This window comes from Salvelinus namaycush, chromosome 28, assembly GCF_016432855.1.
Source record: "Salvelinus namaycush isolate Seneca chromosome 28, SaNama_1.0, whole genome shotgun sequence".
Taxonomy (NCBI): Eukaryota; Metazoa; Chordata; class Actinopteri; order Salmoniformes; family Salmonidae; genus Salvelinus; species Salvelinus namaycush.
Window position 1 is genome coordinate 23,949,137 of NC_052334.1, and position 27,847 is coordinate 23,976,983.

The 27,847-nt window shown below is 43.3% G+C and overlaps 1 protein-coding gene across 1 annotated transcript in view; it reads left to right on the forward strand.

Moving 5' to 3' along the window:
• Positions 1-940: 940 nt before the first annotated feature.
• LOC120023279 (protein unc-79 homolog) overlaps positions 941-27,847 on the forward strand; it is a 43,260-nt gene continuing 16,353 nt past the window's right edge. The window contains 30 exon segments of the mRNA XM_038967314.1: positions 941-962; positions 2,504-2,624; positions 7,019-7,332; positions 10,015-10,185; positions 10,430-10,525; positions 10,665-10,720; positions 11,025-11,154; positions 11,576-11,640; positions 12,508-12,596; positions 12,794-12,834; positions 13,042-13,070; positions 15,547-15,776; positions 16,188-16,359; positions 16,559-16,789; positions 17,021-17,211; positions 17,484-17,607; positions 18,813-18,956; positions 20,506-20,721; positions 21,035-21,262; positions 21,393-21,543; positions 21,849-21,928; positions 22,092-22,240; positions 22,481-22,638; positions 23,697-23,878; positions 24,213-24,414; positions 24,637-24,816; positions 25,303-25,371; positions 25,960-26,249; positions 26,518-26,700; positions 26,906-27,068. Of these exon segments, the coding sequence (XP_038823242.1) occupies positions 941-962; positions 2,504-2,624; positions 7,019-7,332; positions 10,015-10,185; positions 10,430-10,525; positions 10,665-10,720; positions 11,025-11,154; positions 11,576-11,640; positions 12,508-12,596; positions 12,794-12,834; positions 13,042-13,070; positions 15,547-15,776; positions 16,188-16,359; positions 16,559-16,789; positions 17,021-17,211; positions 17,484-17,607; positions 18,813-18,956; positions 20,506-20,721; positions 21,035-21,262; positions 21,393-21,543; positions 21,849-21,928; positions 22,092-22,240; positions 22,481-22,638; positions 23,697-23,878; positions 24,213-24,414; positions 24,637-24,816; positions 25,303-25,371; positions 25,960-26,249; positions 26,518-26,700; positions 26,906-27,068 (4,477 nt within the window).

Genomic DNA, 27,847 nt, shown 5'->3' on the forward strand with positions numbered 1-27,847 from the left:
GGCAAAGGGTGGCTACTTTGAAGAATATCAAATATAAAATATATTATGATTTGTTTAACACTTTTTTGGTTACTACATGATTTCATGTGTAATTTCATAGTTTGATCAAATCAAATCAAACTTTGATGTCTTCACTATTATTCTACAATGTAGAAAATAGTAAAAATAAAGAAAAACCCTTGAATGAGTCGGTGTGTCCAAACTTTTGACTCATACTGTAAATAGTCAGTTGCCATAACTCCCCAGTGACAATGGAAAGACTGTTAGAAAAGCAAAAAACTATAGGAAGCAATTTCCCTTCACCACTACTTACTGCGGTTCTCAAATTGCCTACAGTAGTTTGATAGTATCCTTCCTAAACATGGTCTTTGTGCATACTGTCAAAATTCATTGTTTAAAAATGCTACACCTGATGCTCTTTATAAATTACAGTTACAAAATCTCTGACAACCATCTGGATTATAAATGATGTAAAATAGTGATATATAGCCTATAGTTTAAGAGGAGTAAGTATACCACCACCTTTGAAACTCACTCTTTGAATCTCAGCTGATGCAAAAGAGCATTAGCAGCTTCGTGTTGAGTCGGGTGTTAAATATCACTTTCTTGAATGACAATTTGTCAGAGTCGGACCAGTCCATTTTGAAAGGTATGTGTGATTTGGGTCTGGCTTTTCTATCAGCACAATGACATATACATTCCCAAATTACAAAAATGTCCACGAAAGACACCGCATGCATTTAAATGATTTACAAGGCCAATGCAATCGATTGCAATTTCTGTTAACATGCTTTTTATGGAAGCAGTGGTACAACCAGAGCGAGCCTGTGAGCGAGGGGGGATTATTCACTTTTTCAAGACTGAGGGGGAACAACACCGTAGGGGAGAAAAAACAAACATTTGACAGTGTTTGTTTTAGGATTCGTGAAGTGTTTCCACAATGTCTACGAAAGCAGAGCAATGTAAGTACCATTATTTAAAATGTTCCTGACATATCATTATCCACCCATTTTTAGGTGTAATTTTCTAGTAAGAAAGCGAAGGAGGGGAGGTGTCCTTGGTGATGAAACCGCGGTTGCTAAGGCAGGTTGCAACACGTACTCGCTCTGCAGATGATGGCTCTAGGTAGGGGCTAGTGTAGGGGATGCGCTATTTTTTTGGCGGTGGTCAACACAACGATATGGGGAAAACATAATAGATATTAACCTTTCATTTTTGATTGACACGTTGAAAGAAAGGCCGGTGCGGAGAAAGAGATGTAGGTTATTGGTTTCAAGGTCGATTTGACAAATGCTCCACTAAACAATATGGTGGCATTGGTGATCAGTAATGTGGTTGCTTTGCTTGTTCTTTTACTTACTTGACATAATATGAGACGACTTTTTTTCTTCGTCATTTGCCTCTGAAACAGGTGGATAAGCATACTGCGGTAACACTGTATTTGATCAACTGAATCAATGCACAGTGTAATAAACAATTGGTGGTTTGTTGTTGTTGTCAATTAACACACCTTGGAGAACTCAACATTACTCAAGTAGGCATGTGTTACTTGGTTTCGAATAGGCCTATAATAATAACTGGAAGAAACAAGTTAATATAGGCCCATCTACATTTATTTGGTAGAAAGCCTGCTCAATATCGACTTGAAATATACTTGGCCATGTTTGGGGCAAAATATAATGTTCTATAGGCTACTCTATGGTCCCATGTAGGCTATGTATTGTAAACATCACAAGAAAGGGAAATAATCACCATTTGAACTCTAGCCTATAGACGATTTGTGTTGTTTCTCCTTCCTTCAGTACATAGACATTACTGAATTGGTCGGACATTAGTTTGCACAAGTTTCACAAATTTTAGCCCTTCAAAACAACAGTTGAAATTGTTTTTTGGCAGGCAAAAACTAGAGACAGTAGATGTCCAGATTTTGCTAGCCTGTGAATGAGGTTACACCTTTGCTCACATTTCTTGTTTTGCAAAGTGTGTCTGAAGGTAGCCTATTCTGGCAATGCAGTCATTCATTGCTATGAAATTTGCAAAAAATAACACACTCATACACCCACGTAGATTTCCTAAACACACTAATTGACTTACACACACACGCACGCATGCACGCATGCACGCACGCACGCACGCACACACACACACACACACACACACACACACACAAAAACAAAGTCTGTGGGTGTTATTGTTATTTTTGGGATTTGTCATTTGCAGGTCAGCGAAGGCTAACCAATATTCCTCTCTGAGTCACAAAATGGCACCAAAACGACCCATTCTAGGGCTGGTTGTGACCTAGCTGGCCAAACACAAAGGCCACTTGAAGAGAGACAATGAAGGTGCCACAGAGACCCTCGCCCTTTGCCATGCTTATGGGGCAGCATATCAATGACCAGGCTTATACTGTACCAACCATAACCCATTGCCCCCCCCCCCCCTGATTTGATAAAGGCTTCATCAGATGTCATATGTTTGTTACTCTGCTCTTTATCTTGTTTAGTTGCCTCTAAGATAAGATACTTGCAAGAGTATCACAACCGCGTGCAACACAATATATACCCCGTGCCCTCCGGAACAGACATTGCAAACACATTGAAATACTTTTCCCAAACCCTGCTCAGGTAAGTAGCCTGCGCTGGAACCACAGGTGAAGTAAAGGAGTGTAACAGTATTTGATGTTTAGTTTCAGAGGAGAGGTGACTGGGGTTAAGCCTAATTCTAATACATGCACAGCATCATGACAGCATTACTGCTGGTAGGAAGTCAGTTGGAATTAAAAGATAGAAGTGGAAATATTGGAAACGGTATTCTACAATGTAACTTTATAGTGCTCATCATCATTTAAGAATCCTAGTTGAAAACCCTCAGGTAATTTTCAGAGAGGGTATTGTTTTGCTCCATCCTCTGCCTTTGTGATACCATATGCTTCATGTTGCTGTATGAGGACCATGATCCTACAGTATCTCATCCCTGCACTGTAACATTCTGACCAAACTGGATGAGTGCGTGCGCCATCGCGCCATGTTGATTTTGTACCCCCACACCAGACATGATGATCAGGACATGCAGGTTGAAATATCAAAACAAACTCTGAACCAATTATATTAATTTGGGGCCAGGTCGAAAAGCGTTAAACATTTATGGTAATTTAGCTAGCTAGCTTGCTGTTGCTAGCTAATTTGTCCTGGGATAGAAACATTGGGTTGTTATTTTACCTGAAATGCACAAGGTCCTCTACTCCGACAATTAATCCACAGATAAAACAGTATATACCGAATTCCTTTCACGTTATCTCTCCTCTCTTCTCAGTTTTCCAGTTTACTTCTTTGGACTTTATATAGCGGTTGGCAACCAACTTTATGGTGCATTACTACAACCGACTGGAGTGTGTACGTCAGTTCATCTTTCAATCACCCACGTGGGTATATGCCCATAAACACCAATGAGGAGATGGGAGAGGCCGGACTTGCAGTGCATTGAGCGTCACAAATAGAACCTATTTCTATTTTACCGCCTGGCCATGCAGACGCTCGCTGAGGCGCGCAATGATTGAATAACATGTATGTGTACATTTATTTTTGTAAAGCTTGCGCACGCAATGCGAGCGGTGTGGTCAGCATGTTAGAGTCAACAACATGTTCCCCCTCTTATCATGCCATGGCTGTTTGGAATAGTATGCTCAAATTGAGACAAGCCAATAATGGCAATTTTGGTAGATTTGAATTGTGCTGATGTTGTCTGCAAGTAGGAGGTTATAAATGTTAATAATGATGTTATCTTGCTGATTATACCAGGTATGGTTTGTATTATATTTGAGAAAAAACGAACAAAAAGAAATAGGCAATTTCAACCCCTCTGTAGGTTCAGTGTTAGCTTTCTATATGTACATGTCCATGGGATGTCCTGGAGTCTCACTCCCAGAGGGGCTAGGGGAGGTCTGACAAGTCCCCAATGTGCTGTGACAGAGGACGGGAAGGAACAACACGTCCCCTCAGAACAGGTCAAGAAGCCAGGGCAGCCATTATGGCCATAAGCAGTATGTGACATTTAGGGCTTTGAGTTTGAGCAGAGCTCTCTGTGAGAATGAGCTGTGCTTTGATCATTGGCTACAGAAATCCTCATCATTAGGCACAGTTATCTAAAGGGATGTGCATGAGGGAGACAGAACTTTCATGTTCCACTTTCATGAAAATTATGGGATTATGACGATCCCTTTAATTTCATCACACAGTGGACATACAGTAATAGTGTATTGTAAATACATTTTACTGTGGCCAAATTCGGATTATTTTCAAGTCAAACATTGGTAAAGTGTCCTGGATCTTTCTGACTTTGCTGAGAGAGCTAGCAGTCCTTGTGAGTGTGTTGTTACAAGCCTGGCATCCTATTTGTCCTTGGCACAGATGGAGCGTGATGGGGGCTGTGATTGTACGAGCCTGTGTTGTGGCAGCATGTTAACTCGAATGACAATTGTGTCTGTGAGGCGCAGTATCGTTGGGGTGTGAAGGGAATCCTGCTGGTATGATACTGTAACATTCGTCTCGTGTTTTCCTTGAGCTAAATCTCTTCCCTCCCAACTCACACATCAAGCCATGCCTCCCACATTGAAACCACTCTGCACTGCTCAGTAGAGTCTCAGACATTCAGACAGACACCTGTGTTTCATTGGCCTGGGGTGCACTGAGGCTTGAAAACTGTAACGAGCATATGTCAGGTTCCTGAAAAGAAAGAACCCTGCACAGACAGAGGATGGAGCGGCCAAATTAATATTTCATGAATTCTGCAGCATAGAAAGATATCAGTGTAAGACATTGACGGTATTGGTTTAAAGGGATGGGGCTACCCATGGGCTCAATTTAAGGAGGTTTACCCAAAGGGGGTGCTATGTAACATGTCATAAATTAGTCAAGTATGTTATAGTTGCCAGATTTTCCTCCCAGCCAGTCATCTAGAAAGTAACACATACCAGCCAAGCTCTCTAGCTCTCTGCATCAATGAGCCATGGATTCACAGTCGCCCTGACCCCATGCCAAATTCCATCGCTCATTAGAGTGACTGTGAGGAATCAAGATTCAGTCTGACACTGAAAACAGATAATGTAACGTATCATAGTATAATGGAATGTTGAATCTGGCATGAACAAGTCACACTCAAAGGAAATCAAAAATATCACATCTAGCTATTTGAGACACAAAAACAGGGGCTATTACGGTATTGTATCCCCTAGCTAATGCTTCGTTACAGTAATGCTACTTATAATCAGTGGCTCACTCATGCTTGAGAGCAACTACACATTGCCACAGTTAGAGAAAACATTTGGAAGATAGTGTTGCTTTGATTGGAAGTGTAGGATGTTTTATCTGATCTGAGATGTGTGTCTAACTGTGTGTGCATAACGTGAGTCTGCGCACTGGATGTGGGTTTGTCTGTGTGCGTGTCTGTGCGTTTGTGTGTGTGTGTGTGTGTGTGTGTGTGTGTGTGTGTGTGTGTGTGTGTGTGTGTGTGTGTGTGTGTGTGTGTGTGTGTGTGTGTGTGTGTGTGTGTGTGTGTGTGTGTTTGCTCAATTGAATTCTGCAGTTTGATATGTGCAAAGGGGTCAGTGATATTAAGTCATACTCCACAAGATATAAACCTGACCCCCCCCTTTGTTAAACTGACTATCCATTCCAACTCCCCGAAAAAAACGTGAACGTTTTTCACACTTTGATTACTGGTATTTGAAATTGTCCAACATAACCAAATTCTTGCGGAGTATAACTTTCAGGGGAATTGTCAGAGAAAAGAAAGTGTTAAATGATGTTGATATTGTAAAATGTTATAATAGTAGGCTATTCTGTATTTCTACACTATAATCCCCTTACTCACTGCCTCTCTAGAAATGCTGTACCTCTACCTCTATGAATGACCTTTCAAAAAAACAATACATCAGCATTTGTAATCTGTGCTCTCATGCTAAGTACCTCCAAATAATTTTGCTGATAGAAAAGCTTAGTTCTTTTACATAATGTTTGGTGAAAGAGAAGGGCTCTCCACCCCCCTTCCCCCTCCCCACCGCTAGAATCCTCACACACTAACCAACCAACTAGTTCTCCGTCTCTCTAAATGGTGAGATTTCCACCTTGCCAGGGGACAGAAAACACAAACGTCCATCCCACATTAGCTCACAAACATAATGCTACCGGTCATCCCGTTTGAAACAACCTATTCCTTTGTCATTATAGTTTCTCCCCTACCGTAGATGAGTTCTTACAATTATTTAAGAGACTTGAATCCATATGCCTGTTGGATCTCATTATTTCTCCTGATGATACTGATACAGTATCATAATGTATGTGTACAGACATTTCTCTGGTGCAATAAACATGTGTTGTGACCCAGGAATTCTTATCTAACCTCACACACATATTTATTACTAGCTGAAGCATGTTTCAAAAGTGCCACCTCTGTATTTTTCCTAAACGATTTGGTGTAGCTCCCATCCTTCACGACAGCCCCACAAAACAGGATATATATCCCTGAGAAACATCATGGCCCATTGGCCTCACTGTATGGCTGTTGCTGAATAGATCTGATTGGAATATAGCAGCCATAGAGGGAAAACCATTTGTAGTTTCCCCTTTGGAGAAGTATGGGGTTGCCACTGAAAACATGCCATTTTTTACATTCTTGCTCCTTGTCACCAGATACGCATGAGATGCAGTGATCATTGCAGTTTTTGCAAACGTTTCTGTTCATATGTTTTGTTTTTAGAAGACAAAGTTGTACAAAAAGTGAAATAGAAAATGTAAGTAATTCTATATGACACTGAACAGATAAAGCAGGGAGCAATTCCCCATGCCTTCAGTGAAATATTACAGACACTGCATCCTATGTGGGGTCTATCTGGGTTAGTTTTTTTCTATTTACCCTGTCTCTGTAGTGCCATTTCAATGTAATGTGCTGTTTCTTTGTTTCTTTGTTGTCTCTTTTTTCCCTTGTTCCCCCCTCCCCCCCTACCCCCTCACCCCCGGAGCAGCATTCTGTCCCGCACAGGCAGGAAGGAGAACCAGGAAGCATCCAATTTGGCCGTGCCCATGACCATGTGTCTTTTTCCTGTGCCATTCCCACTCACCCCATCTCTAAGACCACAAGTCAGTTCCATCAACCCTACAGTTACTCGCTCCCTCCTTTACAGCGTTCTGCGTGATGCCCCGTCAGACCGCGGGGGGCAGGGGCAGCAGAGTCGGGACGCTCAGCTCTCAGAGTACCCCTCTCTGGACTATCAGGGGCTCTATGCGACCCTCGTGACCCTGCTTGACCTGGTGCCCCTGCTGCAGCACGGTCAGCATGGTGAGTGAAGCCAGGGTGATCTCTGTACATGTCCATCACCCCCCCCCCCCCCCCCCTGACTGTCTTTCTTGACCACATGAAGCTGCCTTTTCTGGCCTCATTTCCACCAAGAGAGGAGTCCCACAGAGGATCTAAAGGGATGCATGGGGTGATGGGGAACACGCTGGATCCTGACAGCTCACTTTGTTGATAACATAGAATAACCTGGAGTTTAAAAACATACTGTAGTACTGTATACATGTATTAACTGTTTGCTTTCTCTTTTTAAATGAGAATGTGAAATTGGAAAAATGCATTGAAAATGGAAATGTATTTGCAAAAAAGCCATTTAAAGGTTAAATTGCTATGGCTAGCATATGTTGTGTATTTATTAACTGCACCAGGGAATAGTAATCTGTCAATAGCAAGTCTGTGAATACAGTTGAAGTCGGAAGTTTACATACACCTTAGCATTTCAACTCAGTTTTTCCACAATTCCTGACATTTAATCCTAGTAAAAATTCCCGGTCTTTGGTCAGTTAGAATTACCACTTTATTTTAAGAATGTGAAATGTCAGAATAATAGGAGAGAGAATTATTTATTTCTGCTTTTATTTCTTTCATCACATTCCCAGTGGGTCAGAGGTTTACATACACTCAATTAGTATTTGGTAGCATTGCCTTTAAATTGTTTAACTTGGGTCAAACATTTTGGGTAGCCTTCCACAAGCTTCCCACAATATGTTGGGTGAATTTTGGCCCATTCCTCCTGACAGAGCTGGTGTAGCTGAGTCAGGTTTGTAGGCTCGCACACGCTTTATCAGTTCTGCCCACACATTTTCTATAGGATTGAGGTCAGGGCTTTGTGATGGACACTTCAATACCTTGAATTTGTTGTCCTTAAGCCACGTTCATCTGTACAAACAATTGTACGCAAGTATAAACACCATGGAACCACGCAGCTGTCATACCGCTCAGGAAGGAGACGCGTTCTGTCTCCTAGAGATGAACCTACTTTGGTGCAAAAAGTGCAAATCAATCCCAGAACAACAGCAAAGGACTATGTGAAGATGCTGGAGGAAACAGGTACAAAAGTATCTATATCCACAGTAAAACGAGTCCTAAATCGACATAACCTGAAATGCCGCTCAGCAAGGAAGATGCCACTGCTGCAAAACCGCCATAAAAAAGCCAGACTACGGTTTGCAACTGCACATGGGTACAAAGATCGTACTTTTTGGAGAAGTGTCCTCTGGTCTGATGAAATTGTTTGGCCATAATGACTATCGTTATGTTTGGGTGAAAAAGGGGGAGGCTTGCAAGCCGAAGAACACCATCCCAACCGTGACGCACGGGGGTGGCAGCATCATGTTGTGGGGGTGCTTGGCTGCAGGAGGGACTGGTGCACTTCACAAAATAGATGGCATCATGAGGCAGGAAAATTATGTGGATATATTGAAGCAACATCTCAAGACATCAGTCAGGAAGTTAAAGCTTGGTCGCAAATGGGTCTTCCAAATGGACAATGACCCGAAACATACTTCATAAAGTTGTGGAAAAATAGCCTGAGGACAACAAAGTCAAGGTATTGGAGTGGCCATCACAAAGCCCTGACCTCAATCCTATAGACAATTTGTGGGCAGAACTGAAAAGCGTGTGCAAGCAAGGAGGCCTACAAACCTGACTCAGTTACACCAGCTCTGTCAGGAGGAATGGGCCAAATTTCACCCATTATATTGTGGGAAGCTTGTGGAAGGCTACCTGAAATGTTTGACCCAAGTGAAACAATTTAAAGGCAATGCTACCAAATACTAATTGAGTGTATGTAAACTTCTGACCCACTGGGAATGTGATGAAAGAAATAAAAGCAGAAATAAATCATTCTCTCTACTATTATTCTGACATTTCACATTCTTAAAATAAAGTGGTGATCCTAACTGACCTAAGACAGGGAATTTCTACTAGGATTAAATGTCAGGAATTGTGGAAAAACTAAGTTGAAATGTATTTGGCTAAGGTGTATGTAAACTTCCGACTTCAACTGTATAGCTGAGTATATAGAATGTTTGCAACAGAAGTGTTTCATGAATAATTGCTTAGTTAAAAAAATATAAAAGCATGAAAGCCAACCTTCTTGACTGGAAAGCCCTACCCTTTGCTGAGGGTAAGCATCAGTTTCACAACGCTCTCTCAGGATGTTATTGTTTTTATACCAAACCTGGGTTCAAATACTATTTCAGGTATTTTAATTACTTTTCAATATATTTCAAGACAAGTATTCAGATACATATTTATTTGAAGTACTTGAATATTGGAACATATTTGGAAAATACACTCAAATATACTCCCATGCATTTAACCCAGCAGTTTGGAAAATAGTATTTGAAATAAAGTATGAAAATACTTTCAAATACAAGTTGGTCGTCTATTTGACTTTTACAAATAACCATTCAAATACTCAAATAAAAGTACTTGTTTTGGGATGTGTATTTGAAAATACTCAAACACAGATTTAAAAAAAATAGAAAATACTCAAATACACAAATATCTGAACAGATCTGATTTATACAAATTCTATATATGTATGCGTTTCCTTTAAGTTTTAATGCTATATTTTTCATTTACTTTGCAAAATATGTACATTTCATTGAATTTCTGTCTCTCTCTGTGTTTGTGCGTTTTGGCTCTCCCTTCTCCCATCAGATCTTGGACAGTCCATATTTTACACAACAACTTGCCTCCTGCCCTTTCTCAGTGACGATATTCTCAGCACTTTACCCTACACTATGATCTCCACTTTAGCTACATTCCCCCCATTCCTTCACAAAGACATCATTGAGTACCTGAGCACCTCTTTCCTCCCCATGGCTATATGTGAGTACAGCCACTCTGTATCAAACATCCATCTACATGCATATGCATGTGAAAAAAAAACACTTTGTTGAATTCAAGACAAGTCATTAAGTGGGATAAGTCTAATTTAATATGAGTAGTCATATCTTTTTAGCAGAAATGTCAATGTGCATCACCATATCAAAGGAAGTGTTTGGTTAGTGTCCTACCGTAAACACTACTTCATGAGGTTAGGTTGTTTCGTCTCTTTTCTCTCCTTTTTTAGTGGGTTCCACTAGAAGAGAAGGGGGCGTCCCAGCATATGTCAATCTCTCTGCCTCCTCCATGCTAATGATTGCTATGCAGTACACTTCCAACCCAGGTAAACATGTAACTTAGGTTATTCCCAACAAGTACAGTACGTCACAGTTTTTCTGTCATGTAGCACAGCCTGTCTTTTGATTCATACTGTGTTGTACCTGCCACCTATGTGACTTAAATCTTTGTCTATTTGTTTCCAGTATACCACTGTCAGTTGTTGGAGTGTCTTATGAAGCACAAGCAGGAAGTGTGGAAGGTATATGTTCACAAATTGACTGTGTCATAATTCATATAGATTAGATGCCCAAACAACTCTCTCATACAGATGTAGGATCTTAATTTGATCACCCTGTAGAAGGAGAACTGCAACAGGGTGATGTCCATTAATTATAATCCACATAATCATTTGCATTTTCTGTTGCTGCAGGATTATTTACCTGCTGTAGCAAACTTGCTCAAATTAAGATCCTACATCTGTAGATATGGAAAGTGTCAGTGAAAAACTTTGTGACGGTCTTACACATTAGCTCATCACTATGGCCTGTGTTGTGCTGTGGCAGGACCTGCTGTATGTCATATCGTACGGACCATCCCAAGTCAAGCCTCCAGCCGTGCAGATGCTCTTTCATTACTGGCCAAATCTAAAGCCCCCAGGAGCCATCAGTGAATACAGTGGACTGCAATACACAGGTGAGGTTGCTTATGGTCTGCCTGTCAGGCTGTGCTTGTATGCAATACAGGTGTAGGATTTTTATTTGATCACCCTGTTGCAGAAGAACATTCCAGCAATACAGGACATAAAGGACATTTAAATTGTATAGTGTATTTGATGTTTGAAAAGGCTTCTGAAGTTTGTAATTTCCACTTTGAAATTTCAGACTTGATTTTCCCTTACGAAAAATGTATCATTCTCTAAAAAAATGTCCATTAATTATAATCCACATAATAATTCACATTTCCTGTTGCAGCAGAATTATTTTCCTGCTGTAGCAAACTGTCTCAAAATAAGATCCCACATCTGTAGATCTCAGGTTGCAGCAGTCTAACCCTCCTCCCACACTACCTTTTCCCCTTTCCTTCTTTCCCTCTATTCTATTTCCCCCTGCCACAGCCTGGAACCCCATCCATTGCCAACACATTGAGTGTCACAATGCCATCAATAAACCTGCTGTCAAGGTAACGTCTGAGTAACTACTGTGCACTGTAGCCAATATAAAACACATACAAGACCGATATACTCAATGAGAACATCCATTGTGTACACAAACATAAAGGGAATACACACAGTATGTGCCAGATTGCCATGGTGTGTTAAAGCGTCTTGGTGTTTGCTGCTGTAAGCGCAACGTTAAATGAGCCAGAGATTGCTTGAGTCACCGTGGTAGTACCGTGGGGTAATGATATCAGTGGCCACCCGACTGAAGGGCTGTTTGCTATGCTCAGCCTGTCTCTGCTCAACTGTGCTAAAAACGGACAAGTAGAGCAGAGACAGGAACAGGGGCAGGGACAGGGACCGGATTTCAATTACCCAGCATTACAGAGGGTGTGTGTGTGTGGGGGGGGGGGGGGGGGGGGGTAATTGGAAGCGATGACCCCATGCCGCTCCTGAGGATAGGGCGCCTGTAAGCGAGAGCAGTAAATTACAGAACACCATCTGAGCATCTAGGCCATAAGCACTGTAGCTTAATATAGGGCCATGCACAGATCATAGATAACTAAACAGAACCATATGCATGCAGCCAGCTGCAGAGACAGGTAAAGGGGACATTATATACACACACACACACACACACACACACACACACACACACACACACACACACACACACACACACACACACACACACACACACACACACACACACACACACACACACACACACACACACATGTATTTGAGTTTGAGGTGTTATCACGTGTCAGGGCACAAGCAGTGGAGAAATACGGTGTGGTATACACTTCTTATGACCCCTACAGCTAGATATCACTGCTACTACTGTATATTCCATCTGGATTCTGTAACTGTCTGTTGTCGCCCTATAGATGTGCATCGACCCCACCCTCTCCGTTGCACTGGGAGACAAGCCCCCCCCTCTATACATCTGTGAGGAGTGCAGCCAACGGATAGCAGGGTATGTTGTTGTAACCTCTTTCTCTCCACATAGATGCCATTCCAAACATCACCTGCTGTCTGCTTCATTATTCTGGTCTTTATCCCAAGGGAGAAGCATCACCATGGTTGCATAATTCCATTGCTGGAAGTGTATTTTCAACTGAGGTATTCTCAGCTAACTATAATTTGATTTACATATTCGTGTGACCTTTACAGAGACCATTCAGAATGGCTTGTTGATGTGCTCTTGCCCCAAGGTGAGTGTTAGCAAACAAGTATTAGCATTCAGGTTGCCATCTGTCTCTCTCTCCCTCTCTCACACACATATACAAGTAAATACACGCACACATGTACCTCAAAATACCCCCAAAATAGAGTCAATCAGAGGGGAGTTATTTAGGCTGAGTGAACCCATTGTCTGTCTGTATGTTATATTGAATACTTCTGTGGCCTCATTTTTACAGCTGAGATATCTGCTATTTGTCAAAAGAAGGTAAGACATGAACGTTGGTGCATTGATATGTGTTTGTGTTTGTGCTCTCATCAGCTCATGCAGTATTCATAGTGGTAAAACTCATGGCTAAACAAGAGTACCCCTTTCTTCTTCATATTAGAGCAACAAGTGAAGTAGACTGGTGAATAGAATTGTTTGCTAGTATTTGTTACTTCTCTGTTGGATGGCTTTGCGTACATAATCATGGAATGTGGCAGTGCCTCCCTTGCTATGTCATTGCTGGTTGTGTATAAATATCATGCCTTCATGCCAACATCCACCCAGTGTTCATTTAACCATGAGCAGTAAAACGGCTGTGTAATTGATTTGAGGACAGGAGAGAGATAACCACTTGGGTCATTTTAAGTGGTGGAGAAAGAAACACTATGCTAGCCTGCTACAGGCTAATGAGGCCCAAAGAAGCTACAACTTGCACTTCGACATTTCATACAGCAGACCATTACATTTATCTCTGAAGTGTTTAAGGATCGTGCACTTTCATTTGGAGAGTCCATTCACTCGAACACTCCGTTCATTACTTGTCTAATGGATGGTCCAGTCTTAATGGAACTGGCAGGGCATGATGTTTGTTCCGGAACACAGTCCAAAGGCATAAAAGTTCCCCCTTGGTTCCCACGGAGACTGACACACAAATCTGTCAGGTAGTGTATCAAATCAAATCAAATGTTACGGGTGTAGACTTAACCGTGAAATGCTTGCTTATGAGCCCTTCACAAAGATGCAGAGTTAAAAAAGTATAATAAAAAGAAAAGACTAAGCTGAGCAGCCCAGGGTTGTCATGGGAAACAGCTGTCCTACATCTAGTTCATCCAGCAGTAGTTTTAATCCTCCCACAGCCTTTTCAATAGGCTTTGTCCCACTGCAGAAAGCTCTTACCTGGATCCACGCCAGCTCTCTCATTATCAGCACACACATTATTGTTCTATCTGAGATGTGATTGCTTGTCAGAGTTACAGCTAGAATAGGGATTGCTTTCACAATGCTCTGCAGTTACAGTATAAGATATACTGTAGTGCGGTGTTCCCCAACCCGCAGGTGATTTTATTTGGTCCCCCAAATTATCTGAGCAAAATTGTTTTTTATTTATTTTTGTTTGACATAGAAGATTGTAAAAACACCAGTAGATCAGCTCCAAGTGATTAGAATTTTGGAAATCTGTTCCAAAGGATTCCCATGCATAATAGCGAGATATATGTGATCGTATACAAATGTAAGCAAGGTTTGAAATGATGATGTTTTAGTATCTGTTTGGGCTTCTTGCAGTCAATTTGCTGTACTGTATCCATTGACCAGGTTTTCACCATTGTCAGTTGTATGTTTTTGTAAAGATTACAGAGAGAGAGGGGAGAAGACAGGAAGAGAACAGAGAGAGAGAGGGGAGAAGACAGGAAGAGAACAGAGAGAGAGGGGAGAAGACAGGAAGAGAACAGAGAGAGAGAGGGGAGAAGACGGGAAGAGAACAGAGAGAGAGGGGAGAAGACGGGAAGAGAACAGAGAGAGAGGGAAGAAGACGGGAAGAGAACAGAGAGAGAGGGGAGAAGACAGCAAGAGAACAGAGAGAGAGAGGGGAGAAGACGGGAAGAGAACAGAGAGAGAGGGGAGAAGACGTGAAGAGAACAGAGAGAGAGGGGAGAAGACGGGAAGAGAACAGAGAGAGAGAGGGGAGAAGACGGGAAGAGAACAGAGAGAGAGGGGAGAAGACAGGAAGAGAACAGAGAGAGAGAGGGGAGAAGACGGGAAGAGAACAGAGAGAGAGGGGAGAAGACGTGAAGAGAACAGAGAGAGAGGGGAGAAGACGGGAAGAGAACAGAGAGAGAGGGGAGAAGACGGGAAGAGAACAGAGAGAGGGGGGAGAAGACGGGAAGAGAACAGAGAGAGAGGGGAGAAGACGGGAAGAGAACAGAGAGAGAGGGGAGAAGACGGGAAGAGAACAGAGAGAGAGGGGAGAAGACGTGAAGAGAACAGAGAGAGAGGGGAGAAGACGGGAAGAGAACAGAGAGAGAGGGGAGAAGACGGGAAGAGAACAGAGAGAGAGGGGAGAAGACGGGAAGAGAACAGAGAGAGAGGGGAGAAGACGGGAAGAGAACAGAGGGACAAGATCTGTTCATTTGAAAGGCTGGAGGTTTCAGTGGCTGATCAGATTAAACCAGTCCCCGTGTTGCCACACTTGTTATGTTTTTGAAGATAAGACACCATATGTACAGTCTCTATCTAAGAATGATGCTATCTGTCCCATGGCAGCCTATTCATTAGCATACACATTCAAAAAGAACACCACTCGTTCTTTTAATTTAGGACGTTTACACATCAATTTATTTATTGATGGCATAGGCATAGGACCTTTTAAGGATAGCTTTTTTTCACAGTGAAAACAGTTTATTAGGATTCTTATATTTTCTCAGTTTCTAAATGATACGAGGAGTTGTTTTATGTCATTGTCCCCTCTGTCTTGTAGAACTGTAGCTCTCATGTCAGGAGGGCAGTTGTCACCTGCTTCTCAGCTGGTTGCTGCGGGCGCCATGGCAACCGACCCGTCCGCTACTGCAAGCGTTGCCATGTCAACCACCACAGCAGCGAGGTGGGGACTGCGGCGGAGACCCATCTGTACCAGACCTCCCCACCTCCCATCAACACCCGCGAGTGTGGGGCAGAGGAGCTGGTGTGTACTGTGGAGGCTGTTATCAGGTATTTTTATTTGTATTTGGTGCATTTTTATTTTTATTTTTTTAAATGTAACCTTTATTTAACTAGGCAAGTCAGTTAAGAACAAACTCTTATTTAAAATGACGGCCTACCCTAACCCAGACGACGCTGGGCCAATTGTGCGCCGCCCTATGTGACTCCCAATCACAGCTGGTTGTGATACAGCCTGGAATCGAACCAGGGTCTGTAGTGACGCCTCTTGCACTGAGATGCAGTGCCTTAGACCGCTGCGTCACAGCATCACAGACAACACAGGCAACCAACCGCATACTTCACGGTAGCACTGTATTCAACCACAGTTATCTCTCTATCACTATCTGTCTATCTCCCTCTGTCTTTCTGTCTGTTTCTCTCTTTTTTCCCCCTCTCTCTCCATCCATCTATCAACATCAGTCTACTGAAGGAGGCAGAGATCCACGCGGAGCTGCGTGAGTTTGAGCTGAACAGGCGTCGTCAGATGGGCCTGTCTGCCTCCCACCACTCCCTGGACAACATCGACTTTGACAACAAGGAGGACGACCAGCACGACCAGAGGCTCCTCAGTCAGTTTGGCATCTGGTTCCTGGTGCGTGGCTCGCTGGTCTATTACTCACTGTCACAGTCGAGAGATTAGGATGTTGACACACCTGTCTGGGCTCTTATTACCAGCCTGTGCTGTACTCTCTTCATAGTGCAACATTATAATGCTTTAACCATATCCGTCTCCGATCTTGGAAGCCCCTGACTGACCATGTTACACCCCATCCTTGCCCACACCCCTGAAGGTGAGCCTGTGCACCCCCAGTGAGAACACGCCCACTGAGAGCCTGGCGCGGCTGGTGAGCATGGTGTTCCAGTGGTTCCACTCCACAGCCTACATGATGGACGACGAGGTGGGCTCCCTGGTGGAGAAGCTCAAGCCCCAGTTTGTCACCAAGTGGTTGAAGACCGTGTGTGACGTGCGCTTCGACGTCATGGTGATGTGCCTGCTGCCCAAGCCGGTGGAGTTTGCCAGGGTGAGGATGAGCGGGGAAGGAGAAGGGGTGTTGGAGGGTAAAGGCGGCTCAGGAAGTGTTAGTGAGGGGTTGTAGGGTGTAATGTTGGGTGTAGGGTAGTATGAGGTTAGGAATGTTTCTCTGGGGACCATGCACACTGGAGGGACAGTGTGTGATGGTTGTGTTTCTTGGTGAATATCCCCCTTGGTTATACCTGACCTTGTGTATGTGTCTATGTACCCATATCCCCAGGTGGGGGGTTACTGGGATAAGTCTTGCAGCACGGTGACCCAGCTGAAGGAGGGGCTGAACCGCATCCTGTGCCTGATCCCCTACAATGTGATCAGCCAGCCGCTGTGGGAGTGCTTCATGCCAGAGTGGCTGGAGGCCATCCGCACTGAGGTGCCTGACCAGCAGCTCAAGGAGTTCAGAGAAGTGCTCAGGTACTGTATACTGGACCTCCTCCAAGTCACCTAGTTCACTGTACCACCTCCTCTACTTCAATGGTGTCCTATGGTTCCTGATCTCGCACAAATCATTTTCTGTCTTGGGAGAATAATAGAATGTTATGTGAAATGATATGTGACTATGTGTAACACAGTGAAAATGGTTTCCATTGTCCCACCGGCTAGTGATACACCTGAGAGGGGATATACCAAATGCTCAACTCTAAAAGCATGGCCCCTCCCTCCTCACCCCTCTGTTCCCCCTGCAGCAAGATGTTTGACATTGAGCTGTGCCCTCTGCCCTTCTCCATGGAGGAGATGTTTGGGTTCATTAGCTGCAGGTTCTCAGGCTACCCAGCCTCTGTGCAGGAGCAGGCTCTGCTCTGGCTGCATGTGAGTATAAGGCCTGTGGCTTTTTATGAGGATCCATTTCATATTGTGTGGTTGGAATTAAATGAAATGAACAGGTTGTCATGATGTGTGAGTGCCTGTGCAGGGGCTGTACTGAATATGGAACTGGGTCACAAGGCTAGCATGAGACTGGAGTTCTGAGAGTGAGAGAGGAGGGATTTTGCTTTTGATTCCATATGCACTCACAGCCTGCTGTCCTATATACGTGGAAGGGTTTATTTCACGACTGTGATAACAGACACCAAAGTAATTCAATCTGAATATATACAGTTGAAGTCGGAAGTTTACATACACTTAGGCTGGAGTCATTAAAACTAGTTTTTCAACCACTCCACAAATTTCTTGTTAACCAACTATTGTTTTGGCAAGTCGGTTAGGACATCTACTTTGTGCATGACACAATACATTTTTCAAACAATTATTTACAGACGGATTGTTTTACTTATAATTCACTGTATCACAATTCCAGTGGGTCAGAAGATTACATACACTAAATTGACTGTGCCTTTAAACAGCTTGGAAAATTCTAGAAAATTATGTCATGGCTTTAGAAGCTTCTGATGGGCTAATTGTCATTATTTGAGTCAATTGAAGGTATACTTGTGGATGTATTTCAAGACCTACCTTCAAACTCAGTGCCTCTTTGCTTGACATCATGGGAAAATCAAAAGAAATCAGCCAAGACCTCAGAAAAAAAATGTGTAGACCTCCACAAGTCTGGTTCATCCTTGCGAGCAATTTCCAAACGCCTGAAGGTACCACGTTCATCTGTACAAACAATAGTACGCAAGTTTAAACACCATGGGACCACGCAGCCGTCATACCGCTCAGGAAGGAGACGCTCGCAAGGATGTCAGGAATTGTGAAAAACTGAGTTGAAATGTATTTGGCTAAGGTGTATGTAAACTTCCAACTTCAACTGTATATAGGTCACACATACTACAGGAATATGTGTAGAGTACTACATCCACATTTCTATCTGCTTATATATGTCTTCTCTTTTGCCTCTCTTAATGTCTCTGTTGTCTGTTTGTGTGTTTTATATGTGTGTGTGTGTGTAAACCTGTTAACCTAAACCTGTTGTCATTAATGTGTCTTGTGTGTGAGTTTGGTGTGCATCTTTGCATGATATCTTGTGTGTTTGTGTACCTGTTGGTGTATGTGTGTGCGTGTCTGGTTGGACACAGGTGTTGTCAGAGCTGGACATTGTGGTGCCTCTGCAGCTGTTGATCGGGATGTTCTTTGACGGGGTGAACTCAGTGAAGGAATTGGCCAATCAGAGAAAGACTCGAGTCTCAGATCTAACTGGTGAAAATACTGAGGCTCGGAGGGTGAGATATCGTACTAGTCATCAACTCCCATGCAAAATTACCTAAATTACACAGAAATAAGCTATTATCACTCAAATGTCCTCTCTCAATGAAACCGTAAGAGCAGAACAAATGAGCTGAGGAACTATACAGTTTACATCCACAATCTGAAAATGCTTGTGATCTATTTGCCCAGCTAGCACATAATGTTCTGAGAACCATATGTTTCTTAAAGCTTGGTGAGTGTGGTTGGCCTATGGTTATTTTGCATACAACCTCCCCACAACTTTCTGGGAATGGTGCAGGATAGTTGCTTGGTTGCTTGGCAGCACATTTAAGGAACTTGACATAAAAACATTATTTGCTCGGTATTTCATTACTTTAACAGAATGTTTCCTAAAAGTTCAAGCATATTTTGGTAATGTTCTTGGAACGTTCTCCAACTGGTTTGGCATTGGGAATGTTCTCAAATAGTTCAGAGAACGTTAAGAAACAATGTTCTTTTGTGGGAATTTCAATACTTCAGCATAACATTTCCTACAGGTTTTCTCATGGTTCTATTTAAAGTCATGTTCTCAGAACATTAAGAACACTTTTTTTTTTAAACACAAGAAAACCTTAGTAACGTTCAAAGAACATTTTAATAATGTTATTTAAAAACATACATTCCATTCTCAGCATCAACAAAACTCTCTCTATCCTCTATCTTGTTAAGTGTGTTCAGGTGTGTAGGCCACACCCAATTATTGACCATACCTGATCTTAATGTGTCCTTGTTTCCTTTGAAATGGGGTCTGTTTGAATAGACTGAAATTAACAGCTTTGTATAAGTAAAAACATGTCTACATTCCATGGATAGAGAACAGAAGATCATAGGTTTTCAATCTCCCTGACGCCATGCAACAATAAAAAAGAAATGTGTATGCGTGATTAATGCCTAAGCAAATCAATGTCCATGTGTCCTATTTGTGATTGGAGTTCAAAACAGTTAACCCAAGCTGAGCTAGCAGTGTTATTAAAAGTATGATTGAAACATGTTCTCAGAACGTTATTTAATTACCTTAAAATAACCTATCAAACCTCCCAGGAAAACTTTCAGGGAACCGTAGTAAAACATTCTCAGAACCTCCCTGCAATCTAAAAATGTACTTCCCAGAACAGGCAACATTTTCACTTCTGTTCCCAGAACGTTAAAAAAACGTTCAGTTTTACCAGTCAGGGAACTTGCCTTCGTTCCCAGAACCAATGGGAAACCAAAAAAGTATGTTCCTACAACTTCCAAGGAACCAAATATGCTAGCTGGATACCCTCTATTGTCAACCATCCACAGGCATGTGCGTTGCCCTGGTAACTGCTGAAGTCTAAATATAGTTCTATTTAAGGGGCTTAATTGAGCTCTGCCATCATTCAGATTTATCTGTAAAAGTTAAAGCCTTTGGCTCATTTATCCACAGTATATTTCTACACCTGAATACACCTTGATAACTTGGAGGGTAGATCTCATGACAGTACAATTATGGAACGATGATACCTGTTTTTGTGTGTGTGGGTGTGTGTGTGATGTCCCTAGGAAAGCGTGGTTTCAGATCCAGGCCATCTTGGGCCGCACAACACTGTGAGCCCATTCCCCAGTCCGTTCCGGAGCCCATTCCGGAGCCCCCTGCACTGCAGCCCCTTTAAGAACCTGGGCCATGCTACGGGACACTGTGCCCTGGACCTGGACTGTGACGACGATGACATGAACCTGGGCTGTTTCATTCTCATGTTCGACCTCATCCTCAAACAGGTGGCAAGCCCATACACTGCAGACATGGGTTCAATCATAGAGTAATGTTACATTTTACAATACCTCATTGAATACCTCAGAGCCACCAAGCTGAGATCTGTCCCACTTTCTATTTCTGTGGGTTCTCCTGTTCAACAATGTTGTAGTGGTTCCTTACTACTACTAATAATTTAATCCATTTGTAAAGCACTTTCCATTATACAGAATAATCTCAAAGTGCATAATCTAAAAAGTAAAAAGCAAATAGAAAAAAATGGACACAACTAGACAGGGCAACTGACACAATAAACCCAGCTACAATGTCCTTGTCCAGATGGAGCTCCAGGATGACGGTGTGATGCTCGGTCTGGAAAGCAGCCTGGGGAAGGACATTGTGGGCATCATCAACAACGTCTTCCAGGCCCCATGGGGGGGCTCCCACACCTGTCAGAAGGACGAGAAGGCCCTGGAGTGCAGCCTGTGCCAGTCCAGCATTTTGTGCTACCAGCTAGGCTGTGAGCTCCTGGAGAGACTCACCCCCAGGGAGGAGATACGTCTGGTGGTGAGACACACAAGCAGACTCCTGTAAAAACAACATGAAGGATGTCCTGAATCGGTCCAATTGTTTTTCAATGGTTTGTAATTCTTACTGTATTTGGTTGTCAGTAGACATTATTGTGTCTTGACTATAGGAGTCAACAGACATCTTGGAGGACACATTGCTGTTGCCTCAAGTGTTTGGGCCTGAACAACGGACAAAGCAAGGGGCAGAGGAAGCGGACAACCCTGCCAGCACACACACTGACAACCCTACAATTCAAAGTTACTCTCCTGACAACCCACGTATGTATCCATGGCGAAATAAGGCTTGGGTTGGAAGGGTTTTGGATTGAGTACAGAATATCTCAGTGTACTGATACAGATCTGATGAAACACAAGCAGAACAGTTCTCAGTTGTGTAGGTGTAAACACCTCAGCATTACCAAAATCTAATCCCAAATATATTTTATGACATGAAGAAAAAAATATGAGATGAACACTTCTCTGTAACAGTTCAGAGGCTGCGTGCAACATGAAAAGGAAACACTGCATAGTTTCTCCTCTGCTGGGGAATTCTCTCTTTTACAGCAAAGATTTCTCTCTTACAGCAATGAAGAATAATGCTGATAAGAAGTTTTCCTACCAGCAGCTCCCTGTGTCTCTCAAGCTAATATACACTATTCTGCAGGTACCTGCCAGTCCACCTTTATCCAGTGTTAAGGCATCTTGTCATGTACAGATATAAATTGTCTATAGAATATAATAGATGCCTAATCAAAGACAATAATCCTGTATCCTCATTAGAAAAGACTGAGTGAGCAAAGGAAATGTATCTTTTGTTCCCTTTGTAGGAAATGTCTAAGTTTGAGGAGCCTGATATCCTGTTCAACATGCTGAACTGTCTGAAGATCCTGTGTCTCCACGGAGAGTGTCTGTACCTGGCCCGTAAGGACCACCCCCATTTCCTGGCCCACATCCAGGAGAAGATGCTCATTCCCAGGTCAGCAAAGTCACCATCACCGAATGCTGCCCCTCCTACAGTTTCACACGTAGCTTGTTGTTTGTTTACAGAAATCTCTACTAGTACTTTCTTTAAACATGCCTTGAGCCATGAGATGTAGCTACATGCAGAAACTGAAATCGTTGATCACGATCTTGATGTCAGTTGTACTAGATCATCAAATACGTGAAGAGCAGCCAGGTATGTGTGTGTGTGTCTAATGTGATACGTGTGTTCCAGCCTGTGGACCATGCTGAAGTCCGAGTTCTGCCAGCTGGCCTCCCTGGCCGTGCCCCAGCTTCTGCATGCCCTCTCCCTCTCCCACGGAGCAGACATCTTTTGGAACCTGGTGGACAGCAACTTTAACAGCAAGGACTGGAAGATACGCTTCGAAGCAGGTGAATTATATATGAGCCTTCACCTCACGTATGTGTGTGTGTGTGTGGGGGGGGGGGGGGGGGGGGGGAGGGGGGGGGGGGGGGGTACTGTATGTGATGATATGAATGAATCATGAGGGGAGGATCTCCACCTCTGTCCTATAATCCCCCCCAACAAACCACTGTCTACAGACATCTTCTCCCTGCATCACCATGGTTACTACAGTATGCGTCTCTAGCATGCAGCGCAGAGGAATTGTGGGATTATTAATCAGACCCTTCTCTCCCTGTGATTGGCAGAGAGGAGCAATGTGTGACCTTGAGACAGAGTCAGAGGACAGTGTCTCTGGCAGCATGGATATACTGTAGACACTGATCATTACTAAAATATAAGTTAGGTTAGATACAAATATCTATCTTTGATTTCATTTTTTGCTGTTTTATTGTGTCATTGTCACAGAACACCAATAAAGGGAAAGGAAGGGGGATATCTAGCCAGTTGTACAACTGAATGCATTCAACTGAAATTGAAGCGTATCTTCCAATGTGTCTTCCGCATTTAACCAAACCCCACTAAATCAGATTAGAATATAATAATATCAGTCGGTTAAATTCACATGAATTTTCATTTAACAGACTCTGACTTTAAACAGCATAGAAAGTAGATGTTTATTGCAAAATAACATGAACAATTGCTAAGGGAAATGATGTGTCATGACTACAGGTTGTGTACACATGTGAACCGTAGGATGATGATCATGAATTTTAATTATCTAATTATGGCCTCATATTAGCTATTCTGAAACAGATGGTAATTTACCTGTCTGTGTAAATTAACCCCAAAAGACACCAGTTGGGTGCCAAAGCATCACTATGGCCCACAGGCAATCTGGCTACAATAATACTATCTCCACTCCCTCTACTGCCACACTGCCATCTAGTGACACTGTACATTACCCATCAGTGTTAGAGTGATGCTGCTTTTAACATTATCCTTTGCAGTGTCCTATCAAACTAAATGTGACATGGCACTGAGATGTTGTCTTGTGCCCTGTCTGTGTTGTCATGGTAACTCCCAGTGGAGAAGGTGGCTGTGCTCTGTCGGTTCCTAGACATTGATTCTTTGACGAAGAACCACCTGCTGAAGTACTCCCTGGCCCACGCCTTCTGCAGCTTCCTGGCCTCTGTGGAGGATGTCAACCCGGCCGTGGCCACACGCGCCAGGCTGCTGCTGGACACCATCAAGAGCCCAGCACTACAGGTGATTAACAGATATCTATCTAGGCCAAGATAAATACTATTAAACTGCCATACAACCACTTTTCATGTGCATGTGACAATTGATAAGGTGTATGGAGTCTTTCTTGTCCTGGAGGACAAATTGCTTCGCAGCAAGTCAGCAAACAATTTTTTATTGATGAATAACACAAAAACATGTAAGTGCAGTGCTAACACTTGTGTATGTGTGTGTTTGTGTGTCTGTTTCTGTATGTCTGTGTGTTTGTGTGTCTGTGTCTGTGTGTTTGTGTGTCTGTGTCTGTGTGTTTGTGTGTCTGTGTCTGTGTGTTTGTATGTCTGTGTTTGTGTGTCTGCAGGGCTTGTGTCTGTGCCTGGACTTCCAGTTCGACACGGTGGTGAGGGACCGGCCCATCATCCTCAGCAAGCTGCTGATGCTGCACCACCTGAAGCAGGAAGTCCCTGCCCTCAGCTGGGAGTTCTTTGTCAACCGCTTCGAGACGCTCTCCCTGGAGGCCCAGCTCCACCTGGACTGCAACAAGGAGTTCCCTTTTCCCACCAGTACGCCCAGCTGGGGGATTTTATCAGTTACATAGTCTGCAGAATAGAATTTTCACTATGACTTATGTTCAATAGAACAAACCAACCATGTGGGGAAACATAAACCTGTGAAATCAGAACATTACAGTTCATGTTCGTGTGGTGGAGGTGTGTTAAGTGTTATAAGACATAGGCACATTGATGTATGTTATTTATCTTTCCTTCCTTGCCTCTCCTTGTCAGCCATCACAGCTGTGCGCACCAACGTGGCCAACCTTAGTGATGCAGCGATGTGGAAAATCAGACGGGCGCGCTTTGCCAGGAACCGCCAGAAGAGTGTGCGTTCCCTCCGTGACAGCATCAAGGGCCCGTCCACAACCAAGCGAGCCTTCTCCCTCCCAGAGACTCTGTGTAACCGACTACGTGAGTGTTCATCGGTTGGTTAGGCTACTAGTCCGTAGGTCTCAGCTTTTGTCTGTCCCATGCTTCTACTGTTTCTCTCTTCATCAATTCACCTCTCTGTTCTGTTAGTATACCTACAAAATCTTTATTCCTGTTTGTTTCACTCAATTGCATATTTTCTCAGTGATTTGTTATCTTGCTGGAGGTAAGAGGTTTGTCTTCTCTGTGATTTCCTCATTGACCCTGCAGAGGATGCGGTCTGAGTTTCTGGGAGAGGGGGTCTACTGTTGGCTTTAGACTGTGTGGTTGTTGAGATTGAGTAAGCAAGTGGAGGTTAAATTATTAATAGAATAACTTGGAAAAGTCTCAGCATCCAAATTAGGATCACTTTATGTGAATGGTGTGAGACATTGGGATGTATAGGGTTATCTGGAAGCTCAGACTTGTGTCCTGTGCTACCTCCCAAGAACATTCTCCTAAATTGCATTCTTCATGTGTGGTTTTTAGCTTTAAGGCTTACGAGGCAAGAGCACTCTGCCCCGACTCTGGGAGATATGATAGAGAAAGTCCTGCCAGGTAAATAACAACCCAAATCTAAATCTAGAAACAGATCAACATTCCCTTCAGCATAATCGCATCATATGACTAACTTATGGCTACTAACAAAGTTGTTGGGCATCAGGAAACTTGATGGAAAAGCAATGTTTGCTCTTCACTGACATTCATTGCTTTTCATCCAAAATTCATAGATACCCTCTGGGCATACACTGGTTGAATCAATGTTGTTCCCACGTCATTTCAATGAAATTACGTTGAACCAATGTGGAGGAGACGTTGAACTGACATCTGTGCCCAGTGGGTAGTCCGTTCGTTTTTAGTCTCAAAAACAAATAATGTTGGAATTGGAGAAAACTGTTACTCTTGCTATCTTGATAGCTTGTCACATTTTCTGTTTGCATTTTACATATTCCATGACTATGTTAAAGTGACGTCCATATATGTAATCACCCTGCCAAATGTAGACCAAGTTAGATGACTGTCGTACCCTCCCCCGAGCTTTGTTCCCCTGCTTCACCGCCCCTCTCCTCTCCTCTCCATCCGCTCCCCTGTCGGCAGCACGCTTCCTCCCGCCTTTTAACCCTGATGCTTCGGCCCCTCTCCAAGGCCACAGCCCCTCAATGGAGGATGACTCGGTCATCAGGGACCTGCTCCCAGAGGATGCTGGGATAGATCACCAGACGGTGCACCAGCTCATCATGGTACTCATGAAGTTCATGGCCAAAGACAAGAGCAGTGCCGAGGCAGACATCGGCAGTGCCAAGGCCTTCAACTCGGTGAAGCGCCACCTGTATGTGCTGCTGGGCTATGACCAGCAGGAGGGTTGCTTCATGATCGCACCGCAAAAGATGAGGACCTCCACCTGCTTCAATGCTTTCATTGCTGGCATCGCACAGGTCAGAGGATATCATTAACCCTATCAATGACTCTGAGTTAATGCTGTACTAGTTCTAACATTTGTTTTAAAGACAGTCCTTGAGTAAATCTAGAGTTTAATCCCGAGAGAAATCCTGCTTCAGTTGGGAGTAAATGAAAGATGGGAGTTTTTCAGTTTGTTTCCCACTGTAAAGTTTTAAGTATTGTGTTGCTGCTGCTGAATGTTGTGAATTATGACAATCTGTCAAGCATCAAGAAGAACCTGGTGTGGTGTGATATCTCCTGCAGGTGATGGACTACAACATTGGGCTGGGGAAGCAGCTGCTCCCCCTGGTGGTCCAGGTGTTGAAGTACTGCACCTGCCCCCAGCTCAGACACTACTTCCAGCAGCCGCCGCGTTGCTCTCTCTGGGCCCTGCAGCCACACATCAGACAGATGTGGCTCAAAGCCCTGCTGGTCATCCTCTACAAGGTACACACCACCCACAGTTGGAATATAATGAAATCTTATTCACTATGTGAATGTGTTTACATTGTAAACTTTATAGATGCAGTGTGTCTATAATTGATTACCTGTAATTGTGAAAATGTAATATTGAGGACAGCTAATTTATATATATTAAGCTGCTTTGTACTCTCTTACCCTTCACTTCTATCGATCCTGTGTGTGGTCTCAGTACCCCTACAGGGACATGGATGTAAGTAAAGGAGTTCTGCACCTGATCCACATCACCATCAACACCCTGAATGCCCAGTACCACAGCTGTAGACCCCATGCCACTGCTGGACCCCTCTATAGTGACAACTCCAACATCAGCCGCTACAACGAGAAAGAGAAAGGTGATAACAACAGAGGTTATCACATGCCTGGATTGTAAATATAGGCTTTTATTTGAAATTAATCAGGAATAACAATGAAGAGTTTTGGACATGCATTACATTTACGTGACATTTTAGTCATTTAGCAGACGCTCTTATCCAGAGCTACTTACAGTTAGTGCATTCATCTTAAGATAGCTGGGTGATACAACCACATATCTCAGTCATAGTAAGTACATTTTCCTCAATAAAGTGAGGAGGGGATGCGAGGGTGGTGCTGTGGGATTATTTAAGATACTCTTTGAAGAGGTAGGGTTACAAATGTTTTTGGAAATATGGGCAAGGACTCTGCTATACTAGCTTCAGGGGGTGCCAAGACAAAGAGCTTGGACTGGGCTGAGTGGAAGCTGCCCCCCTGTAGGGGTGGGAGGGCCAAGAGACCAGAGTTAGCAGAACGGAGTGCTCGGATTGGGGTGTAGGGTTTCAGCATTTAACCTTTATTTAACTAGGCAAGTCAGTTAAGAACAAATTCTTATTTACAATGACGGCCTACCCCAGCCAAACCCGGACGACGCTGGGCCAATTGTAAGCCACCCTATGGGACTCCCAATCATGGCCGGTTGTGATACAGCCTGGAATCAAACCAGGGTCTGTAGTGACGCCTCTAACACTGAGATGCAGTGCCTGAGATGCAGTCCACTCGGGAGCTCTGAAGGTAGTGAGGGACTGTTCCTCTTGCGGCTTCGTAGGCAATACCATGGTCTTGTAGTGGATGCAAGCTTTGACTGGAAGCCAGTGGA